The 18,703-nt window shown below is 43.2% G+C and overlaps 1 protein-coding gene across 10 annotated transcripts in view; it reads right to left on the bottom strand.

Moving 5' to 3' along the window:
* Window positions 1–4,369: 4,369 nt before the first annotated feature.
* The window catches only part of LOC109199432 (NACHT, LRR and PYD domains-containing protein 12), a 28,738-nt gene continuing 14,404 nt past the window's right edge, over window positions 4,370–18,703 (bottom strand). For 7 of the 10 annotated variants that reach the window (XM_025905301.1, XM_025905294.1, XM_025905300.1 and 4 more), the window contains 5 exons: window positions 16,817–16,993; window positions 14,917–15,114; window positions 7,976–8,179; window positions 5,431–5,605; window positions 4,370–4,779 (listed from right to left, as the gene is read on the bottom strand). In XM_025905301.1, the coding sequence (XP_025761086.1) occupies window positions 4,771–4,779; window positions 5,431–5,605; window positions 7,976–8,179; window positions 14,917–15,114; window positions 16,817–16,993 (763 nt within the window). In that variant the 3' untranslated portion in view covers window positions 4,370–4,770. Of the gene's footprint in view, window positions 4,782–5,325; window positions 5,330–5,430; window positions 5,606–7,975; window positions 8,180–14,916; window positions 15,115–16,816; window positions 16,994–18,703 lie in introns of all 10 variants that reach the window. The other 3 variants (XM_025905293.1, XM_025905292.1, XM_025905297.1) reach the window with 3 other exon arrangements.

Raw genomic sequence — 18,703 nt, forward strand, 5'->3', positions numbered from 1 at the left:
AAGCTAGCACAGAGGAGAGTTTAAACCTCAGTAAACAGATTGTAAACACTGATCATGTGATTCAATAGGTTATTCCAGCATTACAGGTAAAAACAGCTTCAGTTATTATTGTTGGAAACAGACGCTGGTCCCAGATTACCTGAGGTGTTGCTCTTCAACCTGTAGATGTGGTTCAGCATTAATGGAGCTTCACATATTTCCTGGTTTGTGCACTAATAATGAGCAGCGCAGAGACTTACTGAGGTCCCAGACTCTGCTTCAGTCCATCCAATGTCCTGCTCAGCATCTAATCAGAGTCCAGGTTTTAATGAGAGGCACTTTCAGAACTAAAGTCCAGTTAAAAACACATCACATGAAGATCACAATGACACTGGCAGTGGTCTTTGAGATTCATGGTCACACCTCCACAGACTCTTTACAAGTCTGTCTTCATTCAGGTTCAGCTCTGTGGACAGGCATCGATCCTCCTCACAGAGAGCAGCGATCAGCAGTGAGCTGGCTTCACTTCCTCGTGTCGATCACGTCTCGTGCTTTATCTGCTCTGCTGTGATCTGACTGATTCCATCTCCTGATCATTGATAACACGCTGCTGCAGGAGTTTATCCAGACGTTTGTTTAAAGCAGATTCAGACACTCTTTCAATAAACTGTGAGCGGACAGTGAACAGCCTCTCAGGACTCGGGCCTCAGCTGGGACATTCCTCATTAAGGTTTCTGTTCTTGGTGCTGAAGGAACAAAGATAGATAACAGATATTTAACATGGCACTGAACTTCATATGAAAAGACACCTAAGTAGGGATGGGTATCGTTTAGGTTTTATCCGATACCGGTGCCAAACCGGTACTTTTGAAACGGTGCCGGTGCTTAAACGGTGCTCAAACCGGTGCTTAAAGAATGGAGAACACAAAATTGGTCCAAAAACCTCTCATGTTCAGCTGGTTTTTTTGTAAAAAGATAACAATGTTAGCCTTTTCTGCAGCTATAGGGCATATATGGTCTCACTCTTGGCTGGAAGCAGTGCTTAAACAATGGAAAAAACATAAACTTTGTCCAAAAACCTCTCATGTTTAACTGTTTTCCTCTTTTTCTTTTGTCATTTTAGCCTTTTTGGCCAGGGTGAAGGGAGCATCTGCCATCAAACAAGAAGACAGCAGCATGTAGCTACGACGCTGTTTGCTAGTTCACCTTACATGCATCAATGTAATAATGTGGTTAGCCTACTCAACGTTAATTACACACGAACAACATGAAGCTACTCACGCAGAGGAGAACGGCTGCTGCTGCCATCATCATCCTCATCATTTCTGCTACGCTGACAGGGCTAGGGGCCAGGACTCTACTCTTTTGGGGGGATATTGCTAACTCCAGGTCCGATAACAGGCACCACACCCGCAGTAGATGTGCACGGTGTGAGGTCTCGCAGCAAGCTATCAAACACGGCAAATTTCTCGGCTTTAAAAAAACGCTATGCGTCGCCAGGTGTTTCATCAGATTTGCGGTGTTACCTCCTTTGACAGTATCACAGTATCAGCTTAAAGCACTTGTTGCAGGCTGCTGAGTTTGCACCTTTTGCTGTGAAGTACAGCCAGACTATTGACCGCTTCGCCTTGGGCATTTTTAACCTGTACCTCTGCTCTGAAAGAACGTACGTACCTGGCCCCGCCTACTATCCTCGGAAACGTAAAATGATTGGCTAGAATTGGCTCAGGAAAAAAAAAGCACCGAAATAAAGCACCGAAATGTGCGCTGCTTTTCGGTCTGGTTACTACCGTTTATGTCAGAACCGGTGCCATCATGGCACCGGACACCGGTACCCATCCCTACACCTAAGTATGATTTCATTTGAACCTTTAATGAAATAACCAGATGTTTGCAGGGTAATTTCTGCTCTGGCAACCTTACCTGGCAGGTAAACAGATGATTCCCAGGTTTCTGTCCCCTCTTGGTCTTTGACCATCAGAGTCACAATCTCTGGATTTGTAGTCAGGAAAACTTGAAATGTTGGATGGTAATTTGGTCCAAACTTTAAGCGAAATTGTGTTTGCTAAAAAACAACAGAAAGGTGCCATTTCCATGACCAGTGGGTTATCCAGCAGTTTGAATTCATGTCAGCAGCATTTAGTTTGTAACTGCTGACTCACCTCTGGCTGTATCCTGCTCTCAGGTTCACAGTGGACACTGTACCTTTGACCGAAGCTGAAAAGACAGTCAGCAGGGGTTTGGATGCATTCAGCACCACGTCCTTGTTGGGCAGACACCTTCAGTGACAGGACAGTTTATTATGCTGGTAACGTTAATAAGTCTGTTCACCTGTAGAGCTCATTTAAACACATCAGGTGTAGAACATCATGTGCCATGGTGTGTCCAAATTCATGGGCTGCATAATCCTGAGGACCCGGCCTTCGCGGTCTACGTGGTAACACTTTTGCAAATATGTGATATCTTGACAAACCAAGCAGATATTTGAAGTTTACACTCCTACATTCTCAAACAGGAGCCCCCAGTCGGAGCAGATGCAGGGCCAGCAGGTGTGGAGACCCCTGGCTGAGGCAGCTGAAGCTGTGGGTGGCTGTCAGCCAGCTCAGGATGTCTTTTGGGCTGCAGCAGCATAAAACCCACAGCAGGCTGGGTAAGCTTGCATGAGCTCTCTGTGGAGGCTGTTGCAGCTGAGATGGCTCACCCGAGCGCTGCAAACTTAGTTACCTTCAAGGGTCCAGAGTCAGCTGAGGTCAGCAGCTCAGCCTCTGGGGAAGCTACAATCCCTCGAACAGCCAGGTCTCTACAACCAGAAACAGTCTTTGTATGCGCAGCTTCAGAACCAGACTTGAATTTCGAGTTAGTATCCGATGTCCCAGAAACAAACACACAGGTGCTCACTGAGCAATTTCTTGAGGCGAACACTCAGAAAATAAAAAAGTCTTTGGCTGAGCCTTTGTGGGAACATTTATTGTCTCTGCTGGAAAGGTGGAAACATCTGGGAGATGCAGCCTTAACACACTGGGTTTCACAAGTCCTTGGAGGCAGCTCACTAAACTCAGGGATGCAGACAAAATCAGCACTTGCAGGAACACAATATGCCCTCTCACAATGAGCTTGGAAGCATAAACTGAGTTTTCCTCACTGACTGTTTTAGACAGTATTGTGGGAGGAACACAAAAAGCAGCTTCAGAGATCTGGGAAACACACAGTTTAGTGTCTTTGCCTACTCGCTTTAAGTCACAATAAACAGGAAACTCATTGTGTCTCATGTCAAAATCAAATCACTCATATACAGGAAAGGAAGAGGCGGAGCTTATTTCCTGCAGGGAGAGGTTAGCAGTCTCTGTCTTTATCATTTCTGACTCCTAAAGAGCTGAAAAACACAGGCTGTTATTGGCTGGCTGACACTGGGCTTAATGTCCTTGAACTGAGCAGTCTTTAATGTCCAGGTTCAGAACGGGCAGGTGCTTTAGTCCTTCAGGTTCTCTGATTTTCAATAAACTGTCCTGATTACTGAGGGAGCAGAGAAAGTGTCTCCATCACTCACCACAGCTGGATGCTCTGAAATCCTGGAATCCAGCTGAGGAGCGCCGGTGGCGTGGACGCAGTTTAGTAATCAGGGAACAGGAGACAGGAGGGAAACACACCTGGGACCAATTACGCACATGAGACAGGAAACAGTAACACAGGACTGTCAAAGTAAAACAGGAAATATTACACAGAGTCCAAAGTAACGAGACGTGGGACACAGTGAAGACACAGAAACAGAAACCAGAACTATAATCACAAAACAAACTGAAGTCAAAAACATAAAGAGTGAATCAGCTGACCCAGGACTGTGACAGAAACGTTGGATCCTGGTTAATAACTTGTATTTGTTTGATTGTTAGTGTATTATTTTGTATATTGCTCTTATGAACTGTTGTTGATGATTTGTCAGTGATATATTATTTGTTTTGTTTTAAGCTTTTTATTGACTTTGAAGTGTTTAAGTTGATATTTTAGAACATTGCATTTAATTTGTTATATTATTGTAGAGTCGATAAAACTGTAAAACGCACAGCTCCTTCCAGCATGGCTGGAGGAGAGGTGGCCGAGGAGATGCACAACACACACAGCTCACAGTTTTGGATTTCTATATATTGCAGATGTTGCAGAAATTGACAGTAAAGAACGCAGAGATCCAGCGCTGTCTCCTGCCTCTTATTTATCCACCAGAACACAATGCACTGACAGGCGTAACTCACACAAACGGGTAACATGAGGCTCAGATGCTTTGGACATGTTCAGATATACTGGACAAAGAATGATGAATATGGAGCTGCCAGGAAGGAGGAAAAGAGGAAAACACAGAAAAGATTCACAGATGTGGTGAAAAAGGACACGACAGTTTCTGTTTGTTAGTTTGTTTTTTCTTTATTTGGTAAAGATTCAGAAATAAAGATAAGATCACATGTTTGAATATAATATTAATGTTCTGTAATTACAACAAGTTGTAAAATATTTCCAGAGTCAGACAGAGACTGTGCAGAGACTGCAGAAGGACAGCGCAGCAGCAGAGCAGTCCAGATACACTGATGATCCTCTGTCAGATCCAGAGGGACACACAGGGATGATGCTGGACTCTACATTGTGTCTGACAGTGGAGCTGTTCTCTGATGAAGCTCTCCTCTCCACTCCACCTCCCAGTCACGGCGTCTCTACACACAAGCTGCTGCTGCTTCAACCTCTCTGGATCATCAGGACACAGCTCCTCCTCTCTCAGCACACACACCGTCCTGTTTACCATCATCACCTCCAGCAGAGAGAAGGAGGAAGAGCAGAGGAGATAAACGAGTGTTTCCAGAGACTCTTCATCAGCTGTCAGTCAGTGATGATGCACATCCAGTATAAAGAGCAGCAGGGACTTCAGTGCTGGGACTGTACTAGGACTCATTGTTGCTTCACTTTTTCTAATCTTTGGATTTTTATTGAAGTTGATAAAAATGTTTTTCCCTCCTAGTTTGAGTTTGGACTTTCATTCATTAGAAGAACCTTGGTGTGTCCACTCTGAGCTCTGTAGGAACCCCAACAACTACCCCAACAATCCAGATGGACGGTTCCAGCTGTTCCATCCAAACATCTGCTCTCACTAAAGTCTTCCTCACCTACAGACTGTGTTCTTCACTGCTTTAAACCTGGAAATGAATGCAGTCATTGGTCTGTGTGCTGCTTTGTTCAGAGAGCTGATTGGCTGTTGACAGTGTTTGATCACAGCGTGTCAGCCGTTACTATGGTGACCATAAAGGTGACAAAAAGGCAGAAACAGGAAGTGTTTGTGTCCAATCCTGAAGCCTGTCACCATTCTCCTCTCACAGCTTCACTGAGAAGCTGCAGCTTTACAGGAAACACTGGATCTGTTTAGTACAATACTGCTGGTAGCACCACCCGCTCACTCCATCACTCTACTTACACCAGAGTCTCCAGTCTGTAGTCTGGACTCTCCTTAAGATCAGACAGCTGCTTCACACCTTTATCCTTCAGGTTGTTCCCCCTCAGGTCCAGCTCTCTCAGACGGGAGGGGTTGGACTTCAGTGCTGCTGCCAGATAATCACAGCTGATCTTTGACAAACCACAGCCTCTCAATCTGTATAAAGAATGAAAGATGTAAGTTTATTAGACAAAGTGTGAGCTTGAAATCATTCAGTGTTTCATCATCTGTTCAGAGCTGAAGAAGGTTCAGAATGTAGAAGTTTAGAAAATGGAAACTCCAAACAGCTGAAGCCAACAGGAAGCAGCTTCAAACAGGAAACTGTGCAGAGTTTTCAGACTATATGTCCTGATGCAGCCAGTTGGATTTTGGAGATTTGAATCTCTGTTCTGTGACTAAGTCCTTAAATCATTTCTTCCAGTTGGTCCAACAAGACAGACTAAGTGTTGGACATGTGTTGTGGCTCCATTAGGGGAGCTTCTAGATGTGATGTGATGGCCCCTCTGGGTCTGTCAGGTCACAGGACTGAAGAGAGCTCAAACTGGGCACACAGTTGGTCCAGTCTGGACCAAAGACTCTATACTGGAACTGAGAGACTGCTTTGACTGCACCCACTGGGACTTTTTAAAGCCTCATGTTCTCACTTAGATCATCGATTTCTACTTACATATCTTTCTGGGAAAAATGGGGATTACTTTGAAAACAGGAAGTATTTTCCCCAATAAGCAGCCCTGGATTAGTAAATCACTCCAACATGTTCTCAGGCAGAAGAAGCTGTCTTGTTATGAGGGAGAGAAGAAAAAGATTGAGGCACAGTCACTTGTTCAAAGAGAGATAAAGCAGCTAAAATCAGGTGTAAAAGTAAAGCAGAGGATGAGCTGAATAAAGGACACTCAAGGCTGGCTTGGAAAGGAATGAAGTCCATGGTGGGGATGCAGAACAAGGAGCAAAGATGAATGTGATGCTGAATCAGCAGAAGACTTGGACTCATGTGATTCCAGCTTTGATATCATTGATTTCAATGAAGAGCTTTGTGATTGTAGCAAAGGGCTGGTAGCTCTGAGAGTCCCACTGATGAGGTGTTTGTGTGGAAATCTCTTAGTGGGACCAAAGAGAGAAAAAGCCCTGGTCCTGATGCTGTGGGAGGGAAATGATTGAAGTGTGCTGTGAAGAACTGACTGGGAGATTTTCACACATTTTCCAGTCCTCCTTGGAACAACAGGAAGTTCCCAGCATATGGAAACAAAGGTTAAGTGTCCTATGGCACTCAGTGATGATGGTGCTGTGGCCCCACCACCTCCACCTCTTTGTAAAGGAACTAACTGTAATCTGAAGCTTCAAATGGAACTAGGACCTCCTCCACTAGGTGGCAGTGTCTGATGAGAAAGCGTTAGTGGAGCTGGCCTGGAGTCAGAAACAGGAAGATGCAGGATTTGGGCTGAAATGGGGAAAAGTGGTTCGCACTAGTGCCTTAAAGCAAGAAGGTTGTAGGTTGAAGCTTGTTGGCCTTTCTGTGGAGGTTGGATGTTCTCCCACAGTCCAATGAAACGCTGCTTAGGTTCATTGGTGCTTCTAAATTGGGTGTAGGTGTGGATGTGAACGAGTGCTTCTCTGTCTCTCTCTGTTGGCCCTGTGATGGATTGCTCACCTGTGCAGGTGGACCACGCCTCTTGCCCTATGACAGCTAGGGCACAGGCTCCAGCCCTGTGAGCCTCAGCTGAATAAACAGTTAGAAAAAATGATTCATAGATGGCCTGAAATTCCCCAGTTAGCAGTTTGGTAGATAGCTATGACATGCTAATCCCATCCAGCAGCTGTGTTCTACCTGTAAGCTGATCCCTGCTGAGCCAAAGCACCTTTTAATATACAAATGACAACCTTTAATAGAAACCTATTGGTCAGCATCTTATTAGCCTGCTGTTAGCTTCATTCCACAGAAAACTGATAGAAACTAACAGAGTTGATAAAGAATAAAGAGAAATGTGCTGATTTAAAGCCTTTGAAGTGCTTCAGATGATCTCTGTCCACTTCTGTCCACTCATTCATTCATGTAAGCTTCTAATGCAGCTTTGATCTTCACAGTCTGCTTCATGAAACTCATTCTAACCCTGAATGTCAGAGTGTTCCTCCTTCTCTTTCCCATCATTCATGCTGGCAGTGGAGGAGATTTGGATGTTGGACTGTGTTTTGGATGATGTGTGTATGTTTGTGTTGGACTGCTGTCTGTAAAGCAAACACACATTTTGCTTTGGATTTCAGTGTCACACAGACTTTAAGGTGGAATGAAGAGTTTGAGAGTTTCACAGTGAATTATCCAGTGGAGGATTTTTCTTCTTCTTTGAAGGTTTGAAATGTGAACATTGTTCTGCTGCAGTCAATGGACTAAACCAGAGAAGAAGAAAACAGACTTTACCATGAAGATCCTCAGTGTGGATCAGTATAATATCAGCCTGATGTCTGCAGTTTAGTGTCAGCACAACTTTCACATCATATTCATCTCAGCACAACTAAAACATGCTGACTGACCTCAGAGTTTCAAGTTTACATCCTGGACTCTCCAGGAAACCACACAGATGCTTCACTCCTGAATCCTGCAGCTTGTTGATGATTTTAATCACCGACGAGGAGGAGTCACCACTCAGGTCCAGCTCTCTCAGATGGGAGGGGTTGGACTTCAGCGCTGCTGCCAGATAACCACAGCTGATCTCTGACAAACCACATCTTATTAATCTGTATAAAGAATGAAAAATGTAAGTTTATTAGACAAAGTGTGAGCTTGGAATCATTCAGTGTTTCATCATCTGTTCAGAGCTGAAGAAGGTTCAGAATGTAGAAGTTTAGCTGATCGCCCTGATGCCGGCTGGCGCATTGGTCACACCCACAGATGTACCAGCTGAAATCTGGAGGAAAACACATCCTGGACGCAGATGCAGAGGTGGGGGACAGAAGAGGAGAAGGAAGGAGACAGTGAGACAGCAGAGGCTCGAAGTGAGGAGGATGTACAAACCATGTGTGCCGTCTATCGTAATGGGAAATGTGCAATCGTTATCAAATAAAATCGACGAGTTCTCAGCACTGGTACGGAGTCAGAGGGAATTCCGGGAGTTTAGTTTTAGTTAACAACCGGTGGTGTCACCCTGCCAACATAACAATCAAAGAAAGGATTTGTTGCTCGGACACTGAACTGTGTGCTGTTGGACTCAGGCCGTATTATTTACCCAGGGAATTTACTCATGTCATCTTGGTGGATGTTTATGTTCCTCCCTCTGCTAACCCCACAGCTGCATGTGACAGTATCCACTCTGCCATAGCCCGATTACAGACTCAGCACCCGAGTGCCTTTATTGTGATCTCGGGTGACTTCAACCATGTATCACTGGACAATACACTAACAACATTCAGACAATATGTGGACCGTCCCACCAATTTTAGACCTACTGTATGCTAATGTCAAGGATGCATACAGTTCCTCCTCCCTCCCCCCACCTGTAGCGGAACTACAGGGCTGTTTTGAGGTGACCAACTGGGAAACACTCGCCGAGGACATCAATGGGCTAACTGAGTGTATCACAGACTACATAACTTTCTACACCGACTCCATTGTTCCAGCTCAGACTGTTCATTGTTACCCAAATAACAAGCTGTGGGTGACTAAGGACATCAAAGTTCTCCTCAACAACAAGAAGAGGGCTTTCAGAGGGGGCAATAAAGAGGTGAGGAAGGTCCAGCTGTTACTAAAGGACAAGATCAGAGAGGCTAAGGACAATTACAGGAGGAAGCTGGAGTGGAAACTACAGCAGAACAGCATGAGAGAGGTGTGGAGGGGCATGAAGACCATCACTGGATTCATTGATAAGTTAAGAACAATGCTTCTGGATGCTTCTCTGGTGTCCTGGATTGTTGATTACCTGACAGGAAGACCACAATATGTGCATCTTCCACATTGTGTGTCTGACAAGGTAATCAGCAACACAGGGGCACCACAAGGGACTGTCCTCTCCTCCTTCCTTTTCACCCTCTGCACCACAGACTCCAGCCACTGCACAGAGACCTCCATCTTCAGAAATTTTCTGATGACTCTGCGGTGGTTGGATGCATCAGCAGGGGTGATGAGTCAGAGTACCGGGCTGTGGTCGACTCCTTTGCCATGTGGTGTGAGCAGAATCATCTGCAGCTCAACGTGGCAAAGACTGTTAGAGTGAATTGTTAAATGTTGTCATTATTGCGCTTTAAGTTGTGGACCTTGTTTAAACTGCATGAACAGAGACATTCTTCTGTTTCTATTCTCCTCCCCTACACGTAGAATGGTGGAGGAGGTTATAGTGTTTAACTGCAGACATTCTATGTAAGGTTCTGGTTTCCTTATTTGGTAAGGAATGTTTGCTTCCTGCCATTTATGGGCTCACCTGTGTTTGTATATGGTGGACTGTTAAAGGGGTTAAACCGTATACAGGGGTGGGGTGAGATGACCCTTTTTATGACCAGGGATGTTGTTAAAATGGTTGTAACCAGGAAGTCACACACACACACACACACACACACACACGCTCGCACGTGCATGCACACACGCACAGTGCCTTTAACTTTTATGACCATATGGGTGTTACAATGGGTGGTGCTTGTGTTCACAGAATAAAAAGGCTTCAAAGGGTTCTTTGAAGTGTCTGGGATAAGGTGAGGAGGTTTCAGGTCCAAGAGTCGACCAGGCTTCCCTTGCAAGTTGAAATGGATCGATCGCCGCTGTTTGTCTTGCTTTGTTCATGGTGATAAGTCTCTGAACCAGCGGGGCCTGCAAGCACAGACCTAACAAAGACCAAGGAGTTGATTCTGTATTTTAGGAAGACCAGGAAACCCTTAACCCCTGTTTCAATCCACGGGGTCAATGTGGACATCGTGGATGACTATAAATACCTTGGAGTAAACACAGACAATAAACTGGACTGGGTTAAAAACACCACAGCGTTTTACAGGAAGGGCCAGAGTTGTCTCTATTGTTTGAGGTTACTCACAGGAGCACGTTCAGTGAGAGACTGAGATTACCAAAAAGCAGCTCAGAGCGACACAGGAAATAACTGCTGCCTGTGGCCATCTCCCTGTACAACTCCTCCATCTAACACACTGTAAACACTGCAATAGTTACACCCTTTTCACACACTCTTTTTTACTCTGTAATATTCTTGTCAATATACTTGATATTTATTTATAATCACATCTGAATATTTATTACTTGGTGAGTTGTATATATTGTGCTATTCCTCATATCTTAACATTTTACTGATAAATAGTCTAGTTTGTTTTTGAAAATGTTACTGTACTGGAGCAACTGTAACCCACATAATTTCCCAAAGGATTAATAAGGTATGCTGATTTAGAAAATGGAAACTCCAAACAGCTGAAGCCAACAGGAAGCAGCTTCAAACAAACACAACAAGAGAAAAAACTCTGAATGTTTCACATTAAAGTCGTACATTTCTCATAAAAACAGGACAAAGACTTGAAAAAGTCGTGTTTTTCCTTCCAGGAACCACATGGCTTCACTTTTAAAGGTGAAGTGTGAAAGAAACGGACATATTTGAAGTCCAAGACCTTTTTCCAGTCACATGATTAAAGCAGACAAACTACAAGCTCATTTTCATTCCAACAAGTCATCTTCTGACCTGGACTAACAACACTGGTCTCTATGTGCAGCTGGCTGTGAGACCAGTGCTCAGGGAGCGTCTACAAAGTGCAACACTGAAAGAACATCACACACTAATTTGCTTCCAGCACTCACACAAACATCTACTGTCATTATTAGTGCGGGGCGATATGGAAAAAATATTTATCACGATATGAATTAATTTATATCACGATATACCACCTGACCTGTGGTCATCTGGAAAGTATGCAGGCTGTAAACAGCGAGTGGAGAGGGTGCAGTCTTTGTTTTGAGTTACCGTAAAGCATGTCGCAAATCCGGGTGCACGTAAAGCAGCACCATGTCGCAAAACCACAAGACGGAGTTTCTTTGCGAAAAATATCTTTTTTTTTATACTTTATTTTCTCTTGCATAAAGTTAAGAGCATGTATAGTGAGAAGACAACACTAATATATTTGCCACAGGCTATTTAACCCTTTAAGACCTACCATAGAACCAAGTCCGCCAGAGCTTATCTTTACATTTTACATGCTGTAGTGCCATTTGTGGGAGCATTTCCAGTTGCTATACATCAATACAACCGTTATAGCCCAAATTTTAATAATATGTATGCATTAAGTCCATAGTAACTACATATTTTTATTTTTATTCTATTCTGTACAGTTGTGTACTGTATTTATTCTTATTCTATTTTATTCTAATTGTCCTTCCTGCTGTGGCAAAACAAATTTCCCACGTGTGGGACTAATAAAGGTCATCTTTATCTTTATCTTTTAAATTGCAAAAAAGTTGAAAATCATTTTTGTTTTGTTTTTTACATATATTTCTAGTTAGAGAAATTTGAGAGGCTTATCCCTCAAAACTGTAAATACAAAAAAGTTGCACAAAATAATTTCCAACCACGAGATTTATTTTGAGTGTCTTCATAGTTTTATTTTTGAGATACACTAATTTTTATATACTACACGAAAAATGAAAATAAATATTATAGTGCAAATTTGCAAAAAAACCAGCATGTGCATCAAAATAAACTATTTCCAGCAGTGTAATTTGACTTCTAAGCATCCCAGAAACGATACATAAAAGCATAAAGTCAAACATGACTTTTAAAAACTACATTTTCCGCGAAAATGACATCACTTCCGGTTTCGGACAGGAAATGGCAGACATGCGATAGTTCGCGCTGACTTCTATTCCAACTGTTATGAACAGCTGATCGGATCGGCAAAGCGTGTTTCTGGAATATTGTTTTTGTTGCTGCAAGTCTTGAATATTATGTTTTTGTTGCTCTAAGTTCTTTTTATGCAATTTTTGCAAAGCTATGTGTGGAAGGAAACCGTGACTTAGGGCAAGCTAATGGAATAAGATGTAAGTACAACTCCTCCGGTTTCATATGCAAAAAAAATTATTGCGCTACCTTACGTGGTTCCAGTTCTACAGGGATTTAAAAATAGTTAGGCAAAACGGAGTGTGCCTGCCCTGACTGGTTGTAAAGGGTTAATGATATATTTTATGTAATAATTTATAAAATTAGGGTTAGAAACGATAGACGGCAAATGGCACGATAGACACTTTTCTATCGTCCACACGATATATATCGTCATATCGCCCAGCACTAGTTATTATTGTCACCAAACTCTGTGGATCCTTTATTGGAAATTCCAATCAAACTCCAGAATCTCAGCTTAAAGCTCACAAACTATTTCAACCAGCAGCAAACAGCTAAAACAGTAAATGAGAGCAGCTAAACACACAAAGATGGAAACACAGAGCGTGGATCGTTCACTCGACGGCACGGACACGGACACACCGTCGGGGCTGAAAGTATCACAGCTCACAGATCCTGAAGCTGCAGGTTTCATCTGTCTCCAACCAAAACTGAGTGAACCAGCAGCAAAAGAAGATCCAAACTCTGCTTCACGTTTGATAAATACATTAATTCTCTCTGACTTTGGCTGTTCCTGCCTGCACAGCTCGCTCGCTCTCAGTGTTCTCCAAGAATAGGTTCACATCTCAAATCTCTGTTTTCTGCATTATTCTCTTGAATATTACGCACCTCATTTTTTCAAAAATGACCTCTGACAGGAAAATCTAATGTCTGCTGTTCAACACTGAAGAAATGTAAACTTTTTAAAATGATACCAAATTGGAAACACTGAGCTGTGTCTGTAATAAAAGCAGAGATGGAACGATGCCACTTTTTATGTCCGACATCGATATGAATCTCATATACTCGATTTTATAATCCAACTTTTTTTTAATATCTTGCTGCATTTTGTATAAGTTCATACTCAAGTTTTAAAAATCTAAACACTAAAGCTGTTCTGTTATACCTGTTTGCAAAAACACACTGCCCCCAAAACATTAGACTTTACTGAACTTTGTATTTAAAGTAATATTCAAAAAGTCATTTAAATGCAGTTTTATCCAGCTTTCAAAAACTCTTTGGTTGTGAAAAAAAGAAGTGCAACATCAGCACAAAATAATGTTTCTATTGAACAACTAAAACAAACAGGTTGTAGAATGGAGCGTTTTATACTCACAGCTGAACAGAAAGAACATCCAGAGTGGAAAGCAGTGCAAATAAATGCAAACAGGCTTCATGACACTCATGTTTAAACAGGATGGATGTCAGTGTGAGCTGTTTCTATCACATTTAACCTCACAATCAATTTGTTTCATTTCTATACAAACGTAAGTGTTTTTCATTGTTTTGCTTTGAACCATGAAACTGTTTAACAACACAGTTTGTTTCAAAGTCAAACTTGAGTCTGTCCATCGTTCGGTCAGACTTAGCAATGACAGCACACAGACGTCTGAGCTCCATATATCGGCTGTTAAGCTTAACGTAGGAATGCTTTACCAAGATTCACAGATGAACTTACACACTAGCTTTACTTCTCTGGGACAGCTTGCTCGGAGAGGCCGCTTTGGCAGCACGTAGCGAGGCTCCAGATGCTTTCAGTGTGAAGTAACTCCACACTGCCAACATCTGGCACACCACAGCCGCTCTATCATGTGACACGTACTGCTCCCACGTGCTGAGGTCACTACCCTGGTTACACCATGTCGCAGGTTTGTGAGGTGCTTTGGTGATATTTAATGGATCAGATTACAGTTTTTATTTCTCCCTGATATCCGATCCAGTAATTTAGGTCAGGATCAGACCGATACTGTATATCTGATCGGTCCATCCCTAAATCAAACCTCTGTAACTTTGCTTCACTTCAGCAGCATCAGCTCATGTTCACATGTTGATTCATGGTTTGCTTCAGTTTTTGATCGACTGCAGAATATTTTGAAGGTTATCTGCTATAAAAAGCCAGAACAGCAAAATCTGCTTCATGTGTTTCTGTTTGATCCTCAGTGACTTTGACACAAAGGCCTCTGCTGTGATGATCACACCTCTGATCAAGTCTCACAGTGTCACAACTGATAAATGATCAGAGTTAGAAGATTTCTGACTGTCTGCTGTGTGCCGTGACCTTTGACCTGCTAAAGAGAGTCAGCTGTGGATTATTCATTGTTGTGTCTGATACTTAGAACCATGAGGAAGAAGCTACACAGTTAATCAGGGTCCACTCTCTCTGAATTAGGAAAGGTGGGCAGGCCGCATGTGGGCCGCGGGCCATACGTTGAGTATCACTGTTTGAAATGTGAACATTGTTCTGCTGCAGTCAATGGACTAAACCAGAGAAGAAGAAAACAGACTTTACCATGAAGATCCTCAGTGTGGATCAGTATAATATCAGCCTGATGTCTGCAGTTTAGTGTCAGCACAACTTTCACATCATATTCATCTCAGCACAACTAAAACATGCTGACTGACCTCAGAGTTTCAAGTCCACATCCTGGACTCTCCAGGAAACCACACAGATGCTTCACTCCTGAATCCTGCAGGTAGTTGTTGTTTAAGAAATAGTGGGAGTCACTACTCAGGTCCAGCTCTCTCAGATGGGAGGGGTTGGACTTCAGCGCTGCTGCCAGATAATCACAGCTGATCTTTGACAAACCACATTCCTTCAATCTGTATAAAGAATGAAAGATGTAAGTTTATTAGACAAAGTGTGAGCTTGGAATCATTCAGTGTTTCATCATCTGTTCAGAGCTGAAGAAGGTTCAGAATGTAGAAGTTTAGAAAATGGAAACTCCAAACAGCTGAAGCCAACAGGAAGCAGCTTCAAACAAACACAACAAGAGAAAAAACTCTGAATGTTTCACATTAAAGTCGTACATTTCAAACAAGTGTATTTTAAAGACAGCGTCACTGATGATCATCTTCTGCTCAGTTAAAATAAATGAAGCTCTAAAGGGCTCAGTCTTTATCTCCAATAAACAAAGCTGATCATGGAGACCCACCAGGTCAGCTGATCTATGGACAGCACGAGCATCTTTAACTAAGTGTGAGAGGTGAGCAGTCTTTGGAAGCCTTTACTGTCTGATAGTGATGTTTAAACTCAGAGCAGGATTTGGATCATTATTTTCCTTTTCTTCTATTATTATGTTCAGCTTCTGCTTCACAGATAATCACTGAGATGTTTCCCACTGTTGGACAAACTTTCACAGTTTCTTCATAAAGGAGATCTCCTGTGGAGTCCATCTGTGCACACACAGTACTACCAAACTCATCTCATACTGAACACACACACTTTGTAGGAATCATCAGTACTTTGACTGTTTCTCAGGTTAGCTTCAGGTTATCCATTTAGCATTTCTCCAGTCTGAGTCACAGAGTGTCACATGACGTGACAGAAGCTGATTGGTCAGCTGCAGTGATGGTGGTGGAGCAGCATTAACGATGATGCTGTAGAACAACAGGAACACAGGATATCAGACTGTTAGTGGGTTTCATCATTCCTGCTGCACTGTTTGTCCTTCTTATTGAAGTGACCTGCTGAGAGCTCACACTGTTCTCTGTAGAAATGATGTCAGTCTGACTCGTCACATGTTTGGAGGCATGTTTGATGTTTGCTCTTCTGGAAACTCTCAGTATCAAATATGGAAGATGCAAAGTAGACACGCTTCAGTCTGTATGGACCTGTTTCTGTAGCTGCCACCATCATTCTACATGTTTCTACATCAGCTTATCAAATCCTGTCTGCTGTTAAAGTCTTTATTTATTACTCTTCACCTGCTTCACTGACACTGTGTGGGCGGAGCTCAGCTCCACCCACACAGTGACAGCTCCTCTCTGGAGCTAAACTTCTGCTTCATCTCCGCCTCTTTTCTCTTCTTCAGTGTTCTGCAGCCACGGAGCCTCACAGCCGTTAGCACACCCATACCTGACCAGCTAGCATTACCCAGCATGCCGTGCAGCAGTGTCAGTTTGTAAATGTGCAATAATTCCTGCTCCAAACTGTTTCACAGATTGCTGTGTGCCGTGACCTTTGACCTGCTAAAGAGAGTCAGCTGTGGATTATTCATTGTTGTGTCTGATACTTAGAACCATGAGGAAGAAGCTACACAGTTAATCAGGGTCCCCTCTCTCTGAATTAGGAAAGGTGGGCAGGCCGCGTGTGGGCCGCGGGCCATACGTTGAGTATCACTGTTTGAAATGTGAACATTGTCCTGCTGCAGTCAATGGACTAAACCAGAGAAGAAGAAAACAGACTTTACCATGAAGATCCTCAGTGTGGATCAGTATAATATCAGCCTGATGTCTGCAGTTTAGTGTCAGCACAACTTTCACATCATATTCATCTCAGCACAACTAAAACATGCTGACTGACCTCAGAGTTTCAAGTCCACATCCTGGACTCTCCAGGAAACCACACAGATGCTTCACTCCTGAATCCTGCAGGTAGTTGTTCCAGCTCAGGTCCAGCTCTCTCAGATGGGAGGGGTTGGACTTCAGCGCTGCTGCCAGATAATCACAGCTGATCTCTGACAAACCACAGTGCTCCAATCTGTATAAAGAATGAAAGATGCAAGTTTATTAGACAAAGTGTGAGCTTGAAATCATTCAGTGTTTCATCATCTGTTCAGAGCTGAAGAAGGTTCAGAATGTAGAAGTTTAGAAAATGGAAACTCCAAACAGCTGAAGCCAACAGGAAGCAGCTTCAAACAAACACAACAAGAGAAAAAACTCTGAATGTTTCACATTAAAGTCGTACATTTCAAACAAGAGTGTTTTAAAGACAGCGTCACTGATGATCATCTTCTGCTCAGTAAAACTTTGGTCATTTCCTGTTTAGATGAGTTATGTTTGCTTGGGTAGTTGTTTGGTCCTGCTCCTCACATACAAGGTCTTAAATAATCAGGCCCCATCTTATCTTAATGACCTTGTAGTACCATATCACCCTATTAGAGCACTTCGCTCTCGCTCTGCAGGCTTACTTGTTGTTCCTAGAGTATTTAAAAGTAGAATGGGAGGCAGAGCCTTCAGTTTTCAGGCCCCTCTTCTGTGGAACCAGCTTCCAGTTTGGATTCGGGAGACAGACACTATCTCTACTTTCAAGATTAGGCTTAAAACTTTCCTTTTTGCTAAAGCATATAGTTAGGGCTGGACCAGGTGACCCTGAATCCTCCCTTAGTTATGCTGCAATAGACGTAGGCTGCCGGGGATTCCCATGATGCATTGAGTTTTTCCTTTCCAGTCACCTTTCTCACTCACTATGTGTTAATAGACCTCTCTGCATCGAATCATATCTGTTATTAATCTCTGTCTCTCTTCCACAGCATGTCTTTATCCTGTTTTCCTTCTTTCACCCCAACCGGTCGCAGCAGATGGCCCCGCCCCTCCCTGAGCCTGGTTCTGACAGAGGTTTCTTCCTGTTAAAAGGGAGTTTTTCCTTCCCACTGTCGCCACAGTGCTTGCTCAGAGGGGGTCAAATGATTGTTGGGTTTTTCTCTGTATTTATTATTGTAGGGTCTCCCTATAAAGTGCCTTGAGGCGACTGTTGTTGTGATTTAACACTGTATAAATCAAATTGAATTGAATTCTGTTAAATTATTGCAGAATGTCCATATTATATCCAAACAAAATAAAAGTGAACTATTTGGCACTGTCTCCAGCTTTCAGATCCACATAACATTAATGAACCGCATCCTGACAGCTGCAGCCAAGGTTCCCTTCATTGCTTTGATCACATGGTCCTCATCAGTCTCCCTTGTTAGAAATCTGTGGGGCACAGCGACTGGTGGAATGACGTCTGCAGCCATGGCATCTGAAGAGCTGACTTTTCGAATTAAGTCCTTGAATGGACCCAGAACAGATATCACCTTCTTCAGTAGTGTCCACTGGTGAGCCATGAGCATATCAGGGAGTCCATATTCAGACACGAATATTTCCAGAGCCCGTTTCTGCCCAATCAATGACTATCCAGTGCCGTTACAGCGGGTCTGAACGTCTTGCTGGTGCCGCTTCGCAGATTGGTTGATATGTACTCGAGACGGGACCTCATGAACAACCAGCTGGAGAGTGTGAGCAGTACAAGGTAGGCTGGGCAGCTCAGCATCACTCATGGCATTAATCATATTTCTTGCGTTGTCCGGAGCACGACATCTTCAGTATATCCCAGGTCTGAAGCATGCTATCGAAAGCAGCTGCGATGGTTTGGCTTGTGTGCGAGCCCCTGAACGACTTTGCATGTAGTGGACTTGATGACGAACAAACT

The sequence above is a fragment of the Oreochromis niloticus genome, linkage group LG3, assembly GCF_001858045.2.
Source record: "Oreochromis niloticus isolate F11D_XX linkage group LG3, O_niloticus_UMD_NMBU, whole genome shotgun sequence".
Classification (NCBI taxonomy): Eukaryota; Metazoa; Chordata; class Actinopteri; order Cichliformes; family Cichlidae; genus Oreochromis; species Oreochromis niloticus.